Source organism: Pipistrellus hanaki, assembly GCF_964339955.1.
Source record: "Pipistrellus hanaki genome assembly, chromosome: 5".
In the NCBI taxonomy this organism is placed as follows: Eukaryota; Metazoa; Chordata; class Mammalia; order Chiroptera; family Vespertilionidae; genus Pipistrellus; species Pipistrellus hanaki.
This window is the reverse complement of record NC_140507.1, coordinates 35,128,988-35,150,847: the sequence shown is the minus strand read 5'-3', so window position 1 is coordinate 35,150,847 and position 21,860 is coordinate 35,128,988. Positions and strand designations below refer to the sequence as shown.

The 21,860-nt window shown below is 46.1% G+C and overlaps 1 protein-coding gene across 1 annotated transcript in view; it reads left to right on the top strand.

The window, feature by feature from the left end:
- The window catches only part of COL23A1 (collagen type XXIII alpha 1 chain), a 238,695-nt gene that overhangs the window by 15,442 nt on the left and 201,393 nt on the right, over window positions 1-21,860 (top strand). The window contains exon 2 of the mRNA XM_084886773.1: window positions 6,216-6,282. Coding sequence (XP_084742899.1) covers window positions 6,216-6,282 — 67 coding nt within the window. The remainder of the gene's footprint in view (window positions 1-6,215; window positions 6,283-21,860) is intronic.

The window sequence follows — 21,860 nt, the reverse complement described above, 5'->3', positions numbered from 1 at the left end:
TTTAATTGCCACTTTAAAGACCCTGTCTTCAAATACAGTCACATTCTTAAGGATGGGGGTTAGGACTCTAACATGTGAATTTGGAGGGGGGGCGGGGGGAGCCATGATTCAGCCCCTAACACCATCTAATCAGACTTGACACATGAGGAGAAACCCCAGACACTGTGGCCAGGACCGAGAGAGCAGTGACAGTGGGAAGCAGGTGGAACTCAGTGTTGGGATTTATTATTATTATCTTTAAAATATATTGATTTCAGAGAGGAAGGGAAAGAGAGTGAAACATCAATGATGAGAGAGAATCATTGATTGGCTGCCTCTTGCATGCCCTCCACTGGGGATCAAGCATATAACCTGGGCATATGCCCTGACCTGGAATTGAACCGTGACCTCCTGGTTCATAGGTTAATGCTCAACCACTGAGCCATGCTGGCCAGGCTCAGTGTTGGGATTTAAACAGGCCAGACATGGTGGCTGGGCCTCTGGAGAAGACTGGCCATGGTGTGGAGAAGGCTTGGGAGCCATATACTGGAGCAGCCTGAGGCCTCTCCTCAATGGGTCCGAAGCCGTGATGGAAACATTCTATTTCTGTGGTGGGGTTTCCTTGTCAGACCAGGGTGGAAAATCTCAGAAGGCGGGGTGGATGGGAAGTGAAGAGTGTCTGAAAAATAATGAGTGGGAACACAAATTAAGGATTTCTGAAGAATTGCATTTTGTTTGCAGACCAACCCTTTCAAAACACACTGAGGTACTGAGGGACTGAGCAGGGACCATTAAGGAAATGTTTGCCAATGTGGTTTGGAACGGAGTGACTCCGTGTGCCAGTGGGAGTCCCTGGTTAAGCCCACATTCCTTAGAGAAAAGTGTCTGAGCTCCTGCCAAATGCTTGGGTAGGGCCAGATGCTCTCACCCACCTGACTGTAGCAAGGTTTACCTGGCACTGAGGCGGAACTGAGGCTTAGTGTGCTGAGCCCAGGATACCAGCTCTGCAGCCCCGGCCAAGCCTGTGGGAGCCGTGACTGGGGGGTTTTGTTATTTGGCTTTCTTAGGTATATTTGGCATACAATTAATTGACATGTTTTAAATGTACAATTAGATATGTCTTGACATGTCCACACCTGTGAGACCATCTCCACAATCAAGTTAGTGAACACATTCGTCACCCTTAAAAGATTCTTCTGCCTCCTTGAATTCTCTCTCTTCCATCCCTCCCCACCTGCCACCAGAGGTTACTGATTTCTGTCCCAATTGCTTAATTTCCATTTTGTAGAATTTATATGTAAATGGAATTATGCATCCTTTTTTGAGGGGAGAGAGGTCTGATTTCCTTCACTCGATGTAATTACTAACATTTTGTTTGATAATTTTGCATATATCATTAGTTCATTCTTTTTATTATCAAGTATTTTATGAAGATATTCCACAATTTGTTTTCCCATTCACCTGTTAATGGATATTTGAGTTGTTTCCACTTTTTGGCTGTTACAAACAAGCTGCTATGAGCATTCATGTGCAAGTCTTCATATGGAATATGCTTTAATTTATCTTGAGAATAAATACCTTGGAAAGGAATAACTGATAGGTATATGACTAACTTTATAAGAAACTGCAAAACTGTTGTTCAAAGCCATTGTATCATTTTACATTCCCACCAGCAATGTATGAGAGTTCATTTGTCCATATATGTTTTTTCTCTGCCTGCTTTTATCACTGGTTTTAGGCAGTTTAATTGGGGGTAGTTTTCTTCATGTGTTTGTGCTTGTGTTTCATTGAGATTCTTAGATCTGTGGGTTTATAGTTTTCAAGTTTTGAAAATTATTTTGGCCATTACTACTTTAAATATTATTTTTCTGTTCTTTGGGGACTGTAATCACCTGTATATTAGAACACTTGAAATCCCAAGTTCACTGATGTTATTCTTTCTTTAAAAAAAATTATTTTTTAAAAATTGATTTCAGAGAGGAAGGAAGAGGAATAGAAACATCAATAATGAGAATCATTGATTGGCTGCCTCCTGCATGCCCCACACTGGGGATTGAGCCCACAACCCTGGCATGTGTCCTTGGCCGGAATCGAACCCAAGACCTTTCAGTCCACAGGCTGACACTGTAATCACTGAGCCAAGCTAGGACTTATTCTTTCTTTTAAATTATTTCCCTGTGTGTTCATTTTGGATAGTTTCTACTGCTAACTTCCAATTCACTAATCTTTTCTTCTGCAATGTCTAATCTGCCATTAATCCCCTATACCTTGTTGTTGTTGTTTTTTGCATCTTAGCCATAATAGTTTTCATCTCTAGCATTTCCGTTTAGACCACTTAATATTTTTGATGCCTCTACTTAACTTTCTAAACATATGCAGTGCAGTTACAACCATTGTTTTAAGGTCTGTGTTGCATATTAGCAGAGTTGATACTGGAATTGGATCTTCCTGAGGAATCAGAGTCATCTGTCCATCATTCAAAAATTGTCCTTAACAGGGAGATTTAAGGGCTTCATTTAGGCTCTTCTTCTACTTCCAAGATTTTATTTATTTTATTTTATTATTTTTACTGAGAAGATGGTATTATAACTATAGAAAGTACTTCTAAAGAAGTAAATTACCATAATTCCAATACTGAAGCGAGTGGCATTTGCTAGTTGCTGCCACTCCAAGCCAGAATTTTTACACTGATGTAGACATTTTATTTATTGTATCATAAATATTGTTCCTTGCTATATGGTCTTCATAATGCTATTTCATAAAGATATGACAGTTTCATCAAGGGACGCACAGTCCCTCCCATTGTTTTGAGACACAACTTCCTCATGAATATATATATATTTTTTTGCTTCTGTTGATTTATTTCCTTAAGGGTATATTCCCTAAAGTAGCAATTTTTTTGTCAAAGGATCAGAATGTCTTTGTGGCTTTATTTAGAGCATTTTACAGATATTAATCATTACATCTTTTTTTATATGTTAATTCATATTTCATCAAAATGTAACCATTTGACGATGTGATAGAAAATCTGGTGAAATGTTCCAGACTAGCGCTCCAACAGCTCGTTAATAAATTTATCATCTGACCGTGTAATGCTATTTTAAAAAACATGACTTTCCCTGATTAATTTTCCCTCTGCTCTTGCCATTCTTCCCTCAAAACTTCAAGTCCCCCTCCTTTTCCTCCTCCTCCACACTTCTGGAGGGAATGCTTCCCAAATCTTCATCTTTTCTCAGAAACTCATCCTTTGTTTACTTTTGGAGTCAGGACTTGTTTGCATATGTAAAACCAGGACCATATTGTTCACAGATGCAAGGGGTACTACCAGATAATCAAATATAAAAAGGCGAAGCTTTTAAGTCATTTCTTAAACTTGGAAACAAAAGAATATTTTCTTAAAAATTAAAAAAATAGGGGGAAAAAAGCATATGGAAATAAAGATTGTGGGATTGGGTTTCTAATTCAAACATTTCCCTCTGTGTGCTTAGTAGGGACAGTTACAAATACACAGAAAGTTAGGGGCCTGGAAGGGGGGTAGCGTAGAGGATTTGGAGAGAAAACTTTGCAGATTCTCCATCTGATCCAGAAAGAGGAAGGCATAAAAGGAGTTAGAATACATGACAGAACAAAAATTCAATCCCAGTAATTTATGATCCCTCTAGTAGCATTAAACAGTAAGGTGTGTTTTTTACCCTTTCATCAATAGTTTCCTGGTCAGCTTTTTATTTTAACATAAGAGTAGGTTAAACGTAATTGTGTTTCTTATCAGTATTTGGTGGAGTGCCCCCTCCTCTTTAGGGCAGAGGCCCAGGTGAGACCGCAGTCGTTAAAAGCTACATGTTTTATTTTGTTTTGTTTTGTTTTTATCATTAAATGCTTTTGTTTAAGAAAGGGGACAGGGGATTAGTGTGACTTCTAGTCTACCCAGCAACAGCAAAACAGATGAGAGCTCCACTAACAAATTGGCTTAAATTAGAAGGCTGGATTCTTTTTCCGGGTAAAATTTGAAATCGATGATAGTATCTGCAGAGACAATGGGGAGAAGGTGAGTTCTGAGGTGCCACCCTTGTCCACACACCCTGGCAGCTTCTGCAGCCTTGGGCTCAGTGAGGGCCCACGTGGCTGTGGTACCCCAGGGACCAGCGCACCAGTCCAGGTCCTTGCTGCTGCTCATCCCCACCCCCCACGGGAGCCCTGGAGAAGCTTTGGGGGTTGGAGTGGGAGGCATTCTGGGGGGTGGGGGCTGCTGGCAGGTTGCTCCAGCATGGAGCAAGAGTGCATGGCAGGTGGGGAACCGAATTGGGGCTGAGATCTGACCATGTTAAGATTTTGGAGGCCTTGTGGGCCAGAGGTGCCGTGAGGATGGAGAGGGTGGATGCATTTAAAGACAGCACCCTATTCCCTCTGCCTGCCGTAGCACTGTTTTCGCACTCCTCCACCAAGGTGCATGCTCTCCCAAAACTTGGGCTTAGTTCTATCTGTTGTCTGTTGCCCATCTGGAAAATGAGGGTGACTGGAGTCAGGGATAGAGGCTTTGTAGGCAGCTGGAGCTAACCTGGTTATGGGTTGGGTTTTTCTTTTATTATTATTATTATTATTTTATTTTTATTATTATTATTATTTTTTGGCTCCGGGTCCTGGTGCTGGGCTGCTCCAGCCAGAGACAAAACAGGGCTTGGCTGGAGTCCCGTCTTCTGTGAAAATTTCAGGCTTGGCCTCAAGGGCTCAAGACCAGGGTGCACTTTTCACATCCGACAAAGCAGTGCTTTAAAAATTACATTTTCGTGTTTGAAACTCAAGTACTCCTTCTGCCCGTCATAGTGCATTTTTCACTAAGGTTAACACATTTGGGATTTGTTTTGTTTTGCTTTTAGAGAGACTTTTATGGGTTTTTGTTTTGTTTTGTTTTTCCTAGAGAAAAGTTAATACTTTGCATATTCTTGTCAGGGCTCAAGCCTAGGCTAGTTTGGGGGTTATGGACCAGTTGCTTCACTTTCCTAAATCTAGATTTGGGATTTGCGACTAATTTCTTGTCTTTGTTGTTTTTGTTGTTGTTCCTTGGGTTCCCTCAGTGAGGCAGGAACAATAAATCGGGCCACAGAGGTTACTCCTAGGGTCAGATCAGGCAGTGGTGGTGCCAAGCTGTACTGTGAGCTATCATAATAGTAGAGCTGTTGACTTGATTTCTGTGGTAATTCTTTTCCCTTCGCCTAAACCAAGCACAAGGTTGGGCATCCCCAGAGATCGCTGTTGAATTGTACAGAACCAAATTTTCTACCAGTAGTCGGCAAACTCATCTGTCAACAGAGCCAAATATCAACAGTACAATGATTGAAATTTGTTTTGAGAGCCAAATTTTTTAAAATTTAAACTTCTTCTAGCCAAAACCAGTTTGGCTCAGTGGTAGTCCATCGGTCTGCGGACTGAAAGGTCCCAGGTTCGATTCCGGTCAGGGGCATGTACGTTGGTTGCGGGCACATCCCCAGTAGGGGGTGTGCAAGAGGCAGCTGGTCAACGTTTCTAGCTCTCTATCTCTCTCCCTTCCTCTCTGTAAAAAATCAATAAAATATATATATATATTTTTTTTTTTTAAAAAAAAGAGTAAACTTCTTCTAATGCCACTTCTTCAAAATAGACTCGCCCAGGCCGTGGTATTTTGTGGAAGAGCCACACTCAAGGGGCCAAAGAGTCGCATGTGGCTCGAGAGCCACAGTTTGCCGACCACGATTCTAGGTCAAGCATCCCCATAGGTAAGAAGGAAGGAAAACTGCCATTCTGGTGGATGGGCCTGGGCCTGGTGAATTGTGTCTGAGCTCAGTGGGCTGGGAGGGACCTAGGGCTTCCAAAGCGGACAGTGTGATCCGAGCACTGAAAGCTGTCGCCAGGGCCCTGCCCAGCCTCCCACTTTCACTGGGACCGCACGGTCGTTTTAGCTTTCCTTGATTTGTGTTTGAAAATGTTCTAACAAAGCAGAAATGTGCCGCCTTCTTTTCAGGGACTCCCAAGTAATTGCTCGATGTTTATTTTTGTTTCTTCTCTCATTCCAAAGCTGTCTGTAGAATTTAATGACCTATTAAAAATGTTCTCAAAAATATCCCCATCACTGTTGATCTAGTGGTTGTTTTTTTTTTGTTTTTTTTTTAATATATATACACTGGTTTTTGCTGGTTTTTCTATTTTACCGCTCTCTGTTCTCAAACTCATCCTCATTCTCCTCCCTTTTCTTCTTGTTTCAGAAGTTGGAGGGACAAGTCAAGCTCCGGACTGTTCGGGAAGCGCCATCGGAATGTGTCTGCCCTCCGGGTAAGTGGACATTTGATCCTTGCTGGCTCCTGACTTCTGTGGGCCTGGCTTCTCTCTGTGTCTGCTCAAAACTGCCGAGGACATGGTCAAGATGATTGCCTTGGGTCTCAAGCTGTATGTTGAACCTTGTGGCCCATCATGGGGCCTCTTTCCTGGCAGGCATGTCGTTAGTCAAAGAGCCACAGCATGGTTAACTGTTTTGGTTTGACGGGGATGGTGGTATTGGCGGGGGAGCTGAGAACAATTAGAGATGACTTATAATCAAGGCATAGATGCTGGGACAGTACCAGCCATTCCATTCTGAAGATAGAAAAACAGGCACGAACCAGCCACAGGGTATTATCATTGTGATCTTATCTCTATTTCAAACCTTGGGGGGTCTATAGGGGGAGGGGTGTCGTGATAAATAATCTGTCCAAATAGTTTGTGTGGGGGTTTTTGTTTGCTTTCATTTCTTTTGGTGGAGATAGATGAAGGGAGCAGGAAACATGGTCTGAATTATTCAAATAATCATCTCTCTCTTGGGTTTTGGTGGTGTATAGACCAATATGGCTGTGAATAGAACTGGGGTTTGTTGATTCCTAACTCATGTGGCTCAAATCCTGATTCATATCAGGTCTTCCTGATTGTCCTCCTGGGAGCTTTGCACAGATGATGATTGAGAATTTAGGTGTGTAGTTGCAGCCCTGGCATTTTTAGGGTTAGCATTAACCTCTCGCAGGATGGTGTGTAAAGCAGTGAATGAGTGGAGAGTCATAATGCTTCCCAGGCTTCTCTCCATGTTGACGAAGTGACAGAACATAGATCACAGCAGCTGAGCCAGTGGCCCTTAACCTTATTGTCACGCCTTCCATTAGCCAAGTTGCATGGCATTTCCAACCTCCTTCACTGATGATCAACATCTCGAGGTTGTCTGCAAGGGTGGACCTCCTCGTGTGAAAACTCAGTCTCTGGGGGCCCAGCAAGAGAGGACCTGATGGTCCAGCTTGAGCTAGCTTTTAGTAGTAGGACCTCCCCAAGGTTTTGATAGGAGGAAAGGATATGACACGTAATGACATCACTCTTTGTTCAGTAAGTCAGAAGTTGTGTTTCAATGGGTAAAAAAAACAATCTAGATGCATAAATAATATTGGGATGATCTGCACAATGTATAAAATAGGAATGATTCCCCCCACACACACTTTTTTCTGAGTGTTGAGGATGTTTTTTAAACTGGGAGTGACAATGCATTCATAAGATATGAAATCAGTTCCTGGGCTACAGCAGTGTTTTGAAATGTTGAACTAGCATAGACTTGAATAAAAACTATTGGAGTGAAGTTTTTGTTTCAGCTATTTCTATTTGTAGGCATGACCTGGATGGTGAAGTGAACTGGGTTTCATGCTGTGGGGCTGCTGACAGGAAGCTTGAAAGTCCCAAATACATATGACAGATGAACTGGGAGGAGGAGGCAGGGATGGGGCACCGAGCTCCCAAATAAATCCAAGGCAGGTCCAACCCTTGGTCTTCCACTTATTAATTATAAGGATCCTCACTGAAAATGATGGTAATATTGGAGTGAACTCTGTAGGTTTTTTAAGGTCATAGAGAAAATATAGGTCAAAGCCCATGACCCCGAGGCAATCTTCTGTCCTGTCTTTCCTTGGGGGACCCAAGAGGGTCTCAGGGAAAACTATGGAGGCTAAAGGCTGGTCAAAGCCTCCAGTTCCCGCTGACAAGAGGACAATGACCTTCCCCGCTCTCTGGGAGGGGCCCTGCTGGCAGTCGGCACGGTGCTGCTGTCTGTTGTCGAGGGCTCGTGGCTGCCATCAAGCCATCCTGGCAGCTGTGGTCCGTGCAGCCAGGCCCCGATGCACACTCATGCCCATGCCTGCTATCCTTTCTCTCCTGTCGCTTTCAGCTGGGAGGAGACTCACTTGAGCCCTTTGGACCAGAGCCCTACATTGATGCAAAACCCCGGGGGCTGGCACATTCTCCAACAGAGGCCTTTTCTCCAACACCAGAAGCCTTAACTCGTTCCCTTTCTCTCTGGCTCTGATCTGCCCTGCAGACGTTGGGAGTCCAGACACACAGACCACCCTGCATAGCTTGGGTCCCATCTGATCTTAGATACCCGCAGAGCCCCCTGGCCTGGCTCCTTCCCACGCCTGGAGGACAGAGTAATCTTTTGTCAGATCCTAGGATGAGGCAGACTGATAATCGAGGCCAGAGAAGGGGGCGGCTCTTCTGTGTGTGCTGCCCATTGTGAAGTGACACTCTGGGGGAGCCATGAGGCTGAGAGGAGGGGCTGACTGCTGCTCCTGCCTGAGTCGGAGGAGGGGGACTGGCAGGGGCTGGGCCCTGAAGAAGTCCTGTGATCTTGGACGCATGAGAGGCCCTCAAGCCTTGCACCCTTCATCTACAAAATGGGGTAGTGGGTTGAATTGTGTTCCCCTAAAAGGTATGGCCCTGTCCTAACCCCCATACTTATAAATGTGACCTTATTTCAGGGGTGGGAATCTCTTTTCTGCCAAGGGCCACTTAGATATTTATAACCTCATTTGCAGGCCATACGAAATTACCAAGTTAAAAAATTAGCCTGCTATATTTGATCAAACATTTAATGAACTCACCCCTACAGCCTTGGCAGGGCCAGACCAAATGATTTCGAGGACCTTTACAAGGACCTTCGAAGGCTCCCCACCTCTGCCTTATTTGGAAATAGGGTCTTTGGAGATTTAATTAAGTCAAGGATATCAAGATGAGATCATCCAGGATTTAGGGTGGGCCTTAAGTCCAATGCCGATTGTCCTTGTAAGATACCGGAGGGAGAGATGTGGGGCACAGAGACACAGAGGGGAAGGCCCTGGGAGGGTGGAGGCAAGATCAGACAAGGCAGGCCCGTGGAAGGTGATCGCAACCACTAGAAGCTGGAGGGGCGTGGGGTGGGGGGAGGGGTCTCCCTCAGAGCCTCCAGAAGGTACCCATCCTGCTGAGACATCGATTTTGGGTTTCTGGCCTTCAGAACTGGAGATGAGACATTTCCATCATCTTAAACCACCCAGTTAGAGGTAATTGGTTGCAGCAGCCTTAGGAAATGAAAATAAAGGGGAATGATAATCGCCCTGGGGACCTTACAAGGTTTCTGAGAGGACTGAAATGGGAGGGACAGCGTGTGGCTCAGGTGTGAGCATGAATGAGGTGCAAGTGCGGCTGCACCCTGGGAGGCGGCTGAGGCTGCTTGTTCTCACAGCTGCCCCTGAACTCCTCTCTGCCTCCCACAGGCATTCCCAGGCTTTAGACCACATGTGTCAAACACAAGGCCCACGGGCCAAATCCAGCCCGCCAGGCCTTGCAATGTGGCCCGCACCGCGCTGTCATCACTGCACTCCGCTGTCAGTTTATGACATTGTCAGTTTATGACTGTTCAGTAAACCATTCGGCCCGCGATTTAGGCTGGATTTTAGATTTTGGCCCCTTCTCTGATTGAGTTCGACACCCCTACTTTAGACCCTGCAACTGAGCCAGGTCCCTTCCATATTCCAGCACCTTCTTATGTTACCTGTGCATTTAAATGCTTAAAAATGTTTGAAGCTTTAAAATGTTTAACTTTCAGTAGGAAATAATATACGACGTGTTAAAAAAAAAATGTCAAGGACTACCAAAGATTACATGTGAAAAATACCCCCCTCCCCAAGGCCATTCTCCTGCTCCCTGCCCAGGGCTTACCAGTTGGCTGAAGTCTTCCAGAGCAGCACTGGCTGATGGGACTTTGTGAAATGATAGAAATGCACATCGTCCCGTCGTCCAGTTGGCGGCCTCACTAGCTGCTCATGGTTATCAAGCCCTTGAAGCTGACAAACTGAATTTTTAATTCTTATTAATCTTAGTTTAAATCACCACGTGTGGCTAGTGGCTATGGTAAGACAGCCTGGTTTTTTGAGCGTTTATGGACATTTCAGCCAGTAGCTTCCTTCCTGTTTTTAAACCAACGCTATCAGAGGTGGTTGTCCCTGTGTTGCTTTTTTCGGTTTGCAATTTCTCTTTGAGATGGTTTGACTCAGTCCAGTACCAGAGAGCAGGTGCCTCCTTGTTTGGGTTAAATGATGGAATCCTGTCTGGTTGTCAGGCTGTCCTCTGAGGAATGTGACCAGACCCCACAGGTAGGCTGGTTTGGTTCTTGTCCTATGTTATTAAAGACCGTCCTCCGGGGACGTTGTGGAGGGATGGAGGGCTGCTGCTCGCCCTGTCCTCTGCTCCCCACGCTTTATCCTGAAGCCCATCACAAGCCAGGCATGCTGCAGGGCCGGGTCAACTGGGCTGGAGGACAGGAGCCCATAGTATGTTGGGGAAGGTGGCCCTCAGAGCAATAATCCTGAAACCTTACAGGAGTAGCCTGATTTGTGGGAGACTCTGGCAGCACCCCACTTCACTGTGCTCTGAAGTTCCAAAGGACGGCTCAGGACTGGCACCTCGGAGCCTAAATCCACGTGAATAGCTGCCGTGTGTCCCATCCTGCACATCCTGGAGATGTGGGCCCCTCTGGTATAAAAGGTGGTTGCATTAACTAACTCATTTATTAGAAACCTCGGAACACTGACTAACGTTCTGACCATGCTACATTAATAAATCAAAAAAGGGGAAGTTATTAACTCCTGTAACTGGAAATGTAAAGGTCAGAGGCAGAGCCGGAATCAGGTGTGTCAGGCTCAGGGCCTCTCCCTCCACCACTAAGCTCTTCTCTGTCATTTTCAGACAGTTTCTCCTCGGGGCCTGAAGGTGGCCCCAAACAACTCTACAGGTAGATCACTCCTTCTCAGCAACCCCAACAGACAGAGCGCTCTGCTTCTCAAAAGTCCCAGCAGCAGGGAATGGAGAAGTGTTCTGGGCTGAATTGTGTCCTCAAAATTCACGTGTTGAATTCCTAACCCCCAGTACCTCAGAAAGTGGCTGTATTCGGAAATATAGTCTTTAAAGAGGTAATTGAGTTAGAATGAGGTCATTAAAGTAGGCCCCAATGCAATATGACTAGTGTCCTTATAAGAAGGGGAGATTAGGACACAGAGGAAGACCAGCCCAGGGGAGAGGCCTCAGAAGGAACCTGCCAACACTTTGATCTTGGACTTCCAGTCTCCAGAACTATGAAAAAATACATTTCTCTTATTGAAGCCACCAGACTATGGTTCTTTGTTGGGGCAGCTCTAGCTAAGTAACTCAGGGGGCTATTGTTGAATGGGCACAGAGTGTCTATTTGGAAAGATGGGAAAGTGCTGGTGATGTTGAGTAGTGGTAATGGCTATGCACATTAAGAATGTAGTAAATGCCATGGGATTGTGCACTTTTCAAAAGTTCAAATGGTAAAAATATATAATTTTGCATGTATTTTACCACAATTAAATAAAATGTCCCAGAATTGACCCAGACTTTCTTGGTTTGGGGCAGGTGCCTATCCCTGAACCAATTACTGTGCCTGGAGCATGGATGCACTGATCAGTTAGGTCTAGGTCATATGACCTTTCTTGGATGGGGGTTGGTGTTGATGCTGCCAGAGTGTGGGCTGAGAATGGGGGAGAGGGCTGCCCTAAGAATTTTAGTGTGCTCTTCCCAGAAGTGAAAATGATACAGATGGGAAGTGATCACTTCAGTCCTGCTTCAGAGACAGTTTGTTAGCCACTGAAGCACACAGTCTTCTCCTGCTGTTGAACTTGTCCAACAGGCAGCATGGCCCAGTAGGAAAGTGCTTGGACTCTCAACCCAGGCTGACTAGTTCAAATTCTCTGTCACTACTTCCATGACCTCAGATGAGTAATTTATCCTCTGTATGCCTCAGTGTTTCATCTGTGAAATAGGGTTTCTGATAGCATCTACCTTAAAGGATTGTCACAAGGATTGAATGAGTGAATACATGTAGAGGGTTTAGAACAGGGCCTGGCACTGCTTCTCGAGAGTCTGTTTGGTCACTCTTAAGCCAGATCTGTTGCCCCCAGGCCAGCGCCGATCCACCATGTGCGGCCTGTTACCGTCTTCCTTTTCGTTGACGTCAGCCGGGGCTGTGAGAGAGGTAGGGAGAGGAAATTCAGGGTTGGTGTTTGGCTGGGACTATTCTGGGAGAAAAGAATAAAGGCTTGGCAGGCTTTATTGGAATGTCCTTCTGGGACATGGGTGAGGAAAGGCTGGTGACAGAGCCCTGGAGGGAGAGACCCAGAGAGAAAAGAGACTGTGTAACCTGGGGACTCCGGTCAGGCACTCAGGGCCTCCAGCGGCCCCATACAAAGCCCAGGGCGACTGCCCCTTCACACAACTCACTGTTTCTAACCAGGCTCGACCTGCCCTGGGAATACTCCGAACTTTTCGTCACTGTGCTAATGCCCTCCATTTCCGCATTGTGCCTTTTGTGTATCCTTATATAATAGACCAGCAACATTGCATGTGGTTTCCATATGAAACGCACTGTGCTTGCAGTGTAGGGTGACCTTCCAGAAATTAAGAGACAGATTAATCAGAGTTAGAGTTTCACTGCTCTGCAAAGTGTTTGGGAGTTTGAGCTGAGGAGTGAAAATCTACCGAGGAGTGCACAAAGCACGTGTAAATGACACAGACCCTGATGCATCCATCGACAGCTTGTGGGAATGTTACAGAACAGAAAAGACTTGGTAGAAACTGCTTGTTCTAGCCATTGGCTTGGGAAAGAGCTTAGCGAAGGGAGTATATTTTCCTAGTACTTCGATGCTGGAAATTGTTATCCCCTTTCCAATTATTTCTTATTTGTAGAATTTTTTAAATGATACTTTTTAATGTATTGACTCCTAGTTGACTTGAGTTTATGGTAAATTTAAGTAGCGTAATGACAGTTCAACTATACATGTCAGGCTGTGCAAAGAGGAAGGGAGTAGTTTGTATGTCTGACTTTGGTGGGGAGGGCTAGAATTCTTTAGAGAATGGTCTCAGTTTCCTCTCTACCATGCATAGATATGTGTTCATTCATTCATTCACTCATTCATTCATTCATTCACTCATCTCTGTGTTCCCTATTCTGTAATTGTCCTGGGGACAATCTTGACAAAGGCTGTTAGAGGGAATGCAGATCTTGGCCGTTGGAGGACGACAGCACAGAAAAACTATAATATGTTGAGAATGGAAAGAGTTTGAAAAGGAAAGTCCTACAGAGACTAAAGGGAGGGAGAGATCACCTCAGATCAGGATTGCAGATTTGGTTCCAGCAGAGAAACCCTGAGAGGGTGTAGAGCGTGGGGACCTTCTCTTGTTCCCTATCACATCCCCTGACCCTAGAATGGTGCTGGGCACGTGAAGGAGAGATGATTACTGTCTGCTAAGGACTTCGTTGGAGGAGAGGTCACGAGAACTTGAATGGGGGCCAAGAGAATTGATGGCAGGGAGCAGCTGTCACAGTCCCTGGACCATGTGGTGGACAGAACTCACAAACAGGATGGATGGGCTTGGGAGTGGACAGAGGTGCCCAAGGCTGCAAGCCTGGGGGAAGGGTGATGCCCCTGTAGACACAGGAAATCCCCAAAGAGGGATTTGGCAGGCAAGACTTATAAGCATGGTTTTGGACAGTGGCCTTTTGAGCCACTTTGTAGACCCACTGATGAATGGAAGAAAATAATTAGAAGTCTCTTAAGGCTTCGTCTAGCCACTCGGAATCTATTAATTATAAAATGTACCGTGTCCTGTAAATAGAAGTCTTAACGTTTTACTATGTACTAACCCCTGGGATCCAGGGATTTTCTTGTGACCACCAGAGGGAGCCCACTATATTCATTAAATTCTATAGAATTCTAGCAGGAATTGCAAAGAAGAGGGTAATTAATATTTTAAAAATTTACTGGAAAGCACACAGAAGTTCAAATCAAGGGCAGTAAAACTCAAAGTTCAGCATAAATAACAAACACATGGCTCATAGTCATGAGATAAAAAAATGTTCTCGCAAAAGAAGAATGAGGAAAGCCAAATACTTTTGTGGAAGAATTAGGCAAAGGATGTGAATATATGGAGTCCCCAGTCGAAAAATACAAATGGTGACACTTCCCTTCAGTGAACACTCACAGAGCACCCGTTCTGCGCCAGGCACTGCTCTGGGCACTTTAGAAGATGGTCCATGTCACGAATAATTGCAGAAACACCTAGTAAGATATCAGCTTTCAGCAATCTGATTGATAATGTTTAAATTGTTTCCATCTTTCTGGAGGAAAGCTTGGCATATAAACAAAAATTTGAAAAGTACACACTTTCTCCCAGCACTTTCACTCCGAGGCTCTTTATGTTTTCTGACAGCTGTGTGAAGGTGCCTGCACATTGATGTTTATCAGAGCGTCACTGGTAGTAGCAAAAACATTGAAAATAACACAGGGAGGCCTTTATAGGGGAAATATAGCCACAGCTTTTCAATAGGGAGAAAACTGATTTGAAAGCAAAATAACATCAAAATGTGAATAGTGGGTGATTGCATTATAAGTGCCCCCCCCTTTTTTTCTTTCTTATTTGCATTGTCTCTCTTTTTTACAAAATATATTTTTATTGATTTCAGACAGGAAGGGAGAGGAAAAGAGAGAAACATCAATGATGTGAGAGAATCATTGACTGGCTGCTTCCTGCACACCCTCCACGGAGGATCAAGCCTGAACCCTAGCATGTGCCCTGGTCTGGAATAGAACCATGACCTCCTGTTTCATGGGTCAACACTCAACCACCGAGTCCACACCGGCCAGGCACATTTTCCGAATAGTACAGAACAACAAGTAAAACAGCTAAAAGGTATTTACCCGAAAAGATAGATAGTTTCTGTTTCTGGCCCTGAGCTGGACACAGCCCTGTCCAGATGACCACATATCAGGGCGCCATGGCTCAGATGACAAATGGAACTACGTGTCACATTTACCTTCTCTGTTACTTCTCTCAGGGTTCTCCTCCTCCCTCGTCTCTCTCTCCAGTCTGTTAGTTCTCTTATCCTGTCTTTCATGTGCTGTCTGAGCCCTCCCTCTGCCACCACCACTGCCTTCTTCAGACCCTCATCAGCCTTCAGCCTTTCCATGCTTCCTCGGGATTGGAGCAAAGCGATGAGCAATCTAAAAGCCTTCCGTGGTTCTCCATAGCCTTCAGCATCAAACGTGCAGTCTGTGTTGGCATGCATCAATCTAATTTCTGCTTTCCTCTCTTGACCTATTTCTCCTACGCCCTGTGTGGTGACTGTTTCTCAACCAGCACCCATGTGTCATTCCTTTGCTTGAAATGTCTCTCCCGTCCTATCTCTCTTTTTGCTCCAAAGTATTTTATCAGTAAAAGTTTTATGTAAAAAAAGATTGAAGAAAAGTTACCTGTCAGACTGAATAACATATTGAAAGCATGTGTATGATTGTGGTCTCTAATTTCTCTACAAAATTAACCAGCCATCTGGAGTAAAGAGAGTCAGGAATAGTAAATATAATCATATCAGTTTTTGGAACACTTCAAAGTACAAAAAAAAAACATCGTGCTAGTTTTTAAGTGCAAAGAAAGGTCATCATAAAGTTGACTAAAAAAAAAATTCAAATAAAAATCTGTACATCAAGGATATATTTTAGGCCTGTTGTGTGCCTAGGCCTCTGTAGAAAGAGAAGAGGGGACCCATCACATCAGGAGCTACAGGTCTGGCCCATTTCAGCTTGTAGGACCACCTCCTCCTTTCTCAGGGGAACGTGTCTGTCAGGTTGAAGAGGGCCACAGGTGTCACCAGGGAGACATAATGGTCCTGTCAGTACCGTGCTTATCTACGAGCACTATGCTGAAGAAACAGGGCGGGATTCGCAGCAACAACCTGAGCTGCAGAGTGAGGGCCAGAGGCACACTCTCCACTCCTATCCTACGGACGAGTGTCGAGGGTTGGGCACACACCCACCAGATCTACCACCGTGATATCAGGAGGTTTCGGGCTGTGAGTGTAGACACAGTGACGAGTCTACTTTTCTCATAAAGCTGATCCAGAAGTGCAGCTGCCGCTCGGACACCCACATTGACATTCATGGCTGCAGAGGTGGGCTCCTGCCAGATCGAGCCAGGTTGGATGGACACCCTTGGGCAGGGCTCTCCTGTGGCTCACAGCCAGCGGTGCAGAACTCAGAGGTGGCCCTGTAATTACCCCCATCACTGGAGCACTTCATGTAGCCATACTCCCGGGCCTTGAGTTTGCCACAGTGTCTGACTCTAGGGACACAAGCCCAGATGGGTCTCCTTGCTGAGCTCCCCTCCACAGTCTCCCCTCCTGGCTTTCTACTTAAAGACTCTATATTCATTCTTCACAGTCCATCTTTAATCTCCCCTCTTCCAGGAGCCTTCTCCATTTTCTAGGCGCAATGTACGGCCCCCTCCACTCTGATCCTACCACACTTTGGGTGGGTATCCCTCAGAACAGTCCATATTGCAATTGAGGTCGCTTCACTTGCCTGTCACTCCCCCTCCCACAGCCTGTGAAACCCTGACAGGCACCCCCCCCCCCCCCGGGCCTGCATGGGGCTCAGCCCATACCAGAGCCTCCAGGGAGTGTTAGATGGGGTGAGGGAAGAAAGGACAGACTATGCCCTCACTAAATGAGCACATGGAATTCCGCTCATTTTATAAATATGTTTGGGTGAATTGTGGAGTCCTAGTCACAAGTGTGTTAGAGGACTGTTACCGAGAAGGGGTAGTAAAAGCTGTAAAAGAGCTGCCACCGTGACAGTGTCCTCCCTGAATTCCACACTGTCCAGGAGCCCGCCAGCCTGCACGGGCTTCTTGACTCAGGTGCTGGCCCTTCTTGCGGTTAGACTTTGTCCTTACTTCCTTTCCGTTTTCCCCATGTTTTTACCTCTTGTTTTTGTTTTTTTTCCTTGATCCTCTTAGGCTTAACTATGGCCAGGGCTTGGCTCTGCTGAGTTCTGAGTTGGCTCCAAAGCCAATGATTGGAAGTCATTAGCATTTGGTTTGGCCCTGGCCAAGGTCCCTTTCCCGTGAATCAGATCCGGTCCTGCCTGATGCCTTGGGGTACTTGCCACTCTGTCAGAACTGTTTTCCTGCAGGGAAATGGTAAAGGAATATTTGCATATATCCTTTCTGATTGGTGTTTCTAGTTTCTTGGGATATATTCCTAGAAGTGGGATTACTGAGTCAAATAGGAGTTCCATTTTTAGTTTTTTGAGGAAACTTTATACTGTTCTCCACAGTGGCTGCACCAGTCTGCATTCCCACCAGCAGTGCACGAGGGTTCCTTTTTCTCTGCATCCAGCACTTGTTGTTTATTGATTTGTTCCAATCCCTACGTTGCCTACATTGAGGAGGGTTTGGGAGCTGTGTAGACCTGTGCACTCCCCTACGGCTCCTTGGTCTGGGAATCTCGCCTCCACACACATGTCTCTGCATGTCTTCTCTATCCTTTGACCACCGCGCTTCTTGGTGTTTCCTCCCGAGGTCTCACAGAGGTTCCGTGTGCCACCCCAAAGCTGGGCTGTCCCCAGGCTTGAGAGGTGGCACGGGCATGCCCTGCCATGAACCTGCCGCCCCATCCTCATGTGTGCCTTCCATCCTCGTTGGGCAGGGGGCATAGACAGAAAGAGCTTCCCTTACAAAATTGTAGATAGGATTGGTTATGACCAAAACACATGGAAGAATTTCCAATTTCCCTTTATCTCTTAATCTACACTGCTCAAGGCCACTCCGGCACGTGGTGTTCTCATTTCATCCTCCCTAAGTGTTTATAGCCTGGGACGGCCCAGCTGGTGCGGGAGTGGGGAGGCAGCTATGAGCGCTGGCCTTGTGGGTCTGGGAGCAGAGGCGAGGGAGGGAGACCTGATGAATGGCGAATAAATGAGCGTTCTTTGGTCACAGAAAGTCACTCAGGCAGATTGAGACAGAAAGGGGAAGTATGGAAGGAACACAGGCGCTCACAGAAGCGAAGTGCCGGCTGAGGAAGAGGCGTGGGAAGGGCAGCATGCCGGGCAGCTCCCGGGTCCAGGCTGCAGGAAAGGGTGGGCAGCCCCCAAGTAGAAGCCTCAACCCAAGATTCAGGATCTCAGGAGAGAGAGTCCTGGGTGGGCCTGGACCCCGTGTCCATCCCTCTGCCCCAGGGGCTTCCATGGCAGGGCTGAGAGGCCCAGAGAGCACCCCCCACCGGAGTGCCAGGATGCAATGGGGGGCTCGCAATCTGGGTTTGGATGCAGGTGAGCCTGCCCGTGAATGCCAGTTGTGTGACCTCAGACACCTATTCTGACTCCTCATTTGTAAAATGGAATAGCACTATGTACCTGAATAGCATTTAGAATACACTCACATCAATGGATGGGGAACATCCATCTCAGTGTAGCCTCAGAACATTTTGGCATACAGTAGGATTCTAATAAAGTCTGTTTATTTACCCGTAGGTCCCCAGGAGGTGAGAGAACCAGACACAGGTCAATTCGTGGGCTTTAAGGGAGCAAGGACAGCATAAGGGTGGGGCACTTTTCTCTTGTTGCCTCCTCCACGGAAAAGAATGTCATTTCTGCTCAGACTCTTCGTTCCTTTGATGCCAGAGTCCCTGTGTGAACCTCCTGCTCACAGATGGCAGGAGAGCAGCTGCTTCCTCGTAGAAGATCCGTAGTCAGCATTTTAAAGTCCTTTCTTTTGGGTGGTCTTGGGGTTTCCCTCAGGATCCAAGGCTCTTCTTCCCTGCCCCACTATTCTTTTATATTCTTCAGCCCCATCTTTAGAAATAGGACTGAATGCCTGAATGCCAGCTGAGCTGCCTTGCTCACCAGGTCATGATTTTCATGATCCTAATGGGCTTGAAGATTAGGCCTGCTGTCTGGTCATTTCTTCAGAATTGGCCTTTGTGGCCCACTCGCTCACAGGCCTGCACCGAAAGAAGTTCATCGCTTGGAGGCTGAGGCTCTGAGGGGAACAGAGCTCACTAGGAAAGAACTTCCATCAAATGACAACTGTATGACCTAGATCAAGGAGGGCCTGCACTACCTCCCCCGTTAGGAGCTCACACATCCATCTTCTTTTGCAGTGCTTTTTGGAAAATGTATCTTTGAAAAATGTATAGATGCCTGGCCAGTGTTTCTCAGTGGTTAAGTGTTGACCTATGAACCAGGAGGTCATGGTTTGCATCCCAGTCAGGGTGCAGACTCGACCCCCAATAGGGAGTGTATAGGAGGCAGCTGATCAATGATTCTCATCATCGATGTTTCTCCTTCTCTCTCCCTTCCTCTCTGAAATAAATAAAAATATATTTTTAAAATGTATAGACAAGGCTACATGAGCCCCTGAGTGGGTGGGTAGCAGGTGACGAGGAAGCACAGCTCAGAGAATGCACCTGAGATGTGCCACCATAGGAGGACTGCACGGTGACTCTACCCCTAAGCATCACCTCCCATTGGTGGAATTGGCTGTCACGCAGCTCCCTGTCGGTCTAAGTGCTTCCTGAGAGCTCAGTGGTGCATAGGACAGAATCTTTAAATATAGATAGATAGATAGATAGATAGATAGATAGATAGATTTTTTTTACAAAGAGAAAGGGAGAGGGATAGAGAGTTAGAAACATCAATGAGAGAGAAACATCAATCAGCTGCCTCCTGCACACTCCCTAGTGGGGATGTGCCTGCAACCAAGGTATGTGCCCTTGACCAGAATTGAACCTGGGACCCTTCAGTCCGCAGGCCAGTGCTCTATCCACTGAGCCAAAGCAGTCATGGCAGAACAGCATCTTTATGATGTGTGACCGTGGGTCTTGCAGTGCCTTTGGGGAGGGGGTAGGTCTTAGCATTTCCTCTGTATGTATGTGTAGGGTGCTCTGAGCGGACAGGGCTTGTCTCCTGAGGAAGACTAGGAGCAGCTGCCCCGGAGTGACTGTCCTCTTCCTCCCCCGGAACTCCTGAGGCAGGATTTGGGCTTAAGAGTAGTGCCTCTCTGATCCTGTTTGTGCCCTAAAGTGTACATTCTGTACTCTTTCTTTCCCCACTAGGGATCCAAGGGCTCCATCAGGGACTAGGAGTAGAGGGGGCTGTGGGGGTCAAGTTCTTCACTGGGTGGCCCCTTCATCATGGAGGTAGTAAAGAGGGAGGTGTTGTATGTATGGAGGGGGTAGATGCTCAGGAGAGATTGCTTGCAGGAGGGAGAGGTACCTCGGGATGTAGGGAGATTGTCTTTGTGGAAGAAGGTGGAGGTGAGGGGGGATGGAGAAGTGATGCATGAGCCCAGATCTGCCCATCCTCACTGGGGGCAGGGACTGTGAGCCTCAGAAATGGCTGTGGGATGATCCAAACCCTCTGGCCAGAATCCTCTAAGGCCTACTGAGTTGGTCTCCAAGACTTCACTTAGGAAGTGAGCTGCTCATTTTCTTTCTTTCTTTCTTTCTTTCTTTCTTTCTTTCTTTCTTTCTTTCTTTTTTTTTTTCTTCCCCCCCCCCCCAATATATTTTATTGATATTTTACAGAGAGGAAGGGAGAGAGATAGAGAGCTAGAAACATCGATGAGAGAGAAACATCGACCAGCTGCCTCTTGCACACCCCTTACCGGGGATATGCCCGCAACCAATATACATGCCCTTGATCGGAATTGAACCTGGGACCCTTCAGTCCGCAGACCGACACTCTACCACTGAGCCAAACCGGTTTTGGCAAGCTGCTCATTTCCTACCTCACTGTGTTACATGCTCCCAGTGACCCTACAAATGAGGGATGTCCACAAAGCCCTTTTCCCACAGGCCTGCTCAGCTCCTGTAGATGCATGCCTATGGCTTCTTTTATGGACTCCATCCCTCTCGTATTTGGTCTTCCTCTTTTCTTGCTGCCTTCAGTTTTTCCCAGCATTCTTGTCTTCTCCAGAGAACCCTGTCTGCTCATGGTGCACCTGGCGTAGGACAGCTTCAATGTTTTCATTTTTGCTTCCAGCAATGCTTCAGGCTTACTTTGCTCTGGGACCCATTTGTTTGTCTTTGGGGAAGTTCGATATCTATGGAGCTTTCCTCCAACACTATGTTTCCAGTGAATCCACTTATTTTTCCTATCAGCCTTCTCCACTGTCCAACTCTCACATCCATACGTAGTCACTGACTGTACGAGGGTGTGGATGATCTCAGCCTGGGTCTCCAACAACACATCCTCGCTCTTAGTGATCTTTTCTACGCTCTCGTGGCTGCCCTTCTGAGTCTGACTTCCCTTGAGTTCTTGGCTTTGGTTTCCATTGGCATTGATGACTAAAACCAAAATGAACAAAATCTTTACCCATTTCAGCGTCTTCAAGGCCTGTGCTAACGTTGTGTGTTTCTTCTGTGGTCACGATTGTTGTCTTTTTGATGTTCTGATGCAGTCCTGCTTTGGCACTTTCTTATTTCACTTTCATCAGCAGTCATTTCCACTGAGCCAAACCGGTTTCGGTGATCATCAGCAGTCATTTCAAATGGACTCCTTTGCTGCTTTCTGCTTGGACCTTTTCTAGCTTTCCTCCACACGCTCATCTGCATATCTTGTTATTGGTATTTGTTTCATCAATTTTCACTCCTTTCCAGTCTTTACAAACTTATTATTGTAAAAGTAAACTGTGCTTAAAATGAACCCACTGGCCCTACTCAAAAACAAAACAAAACAAAA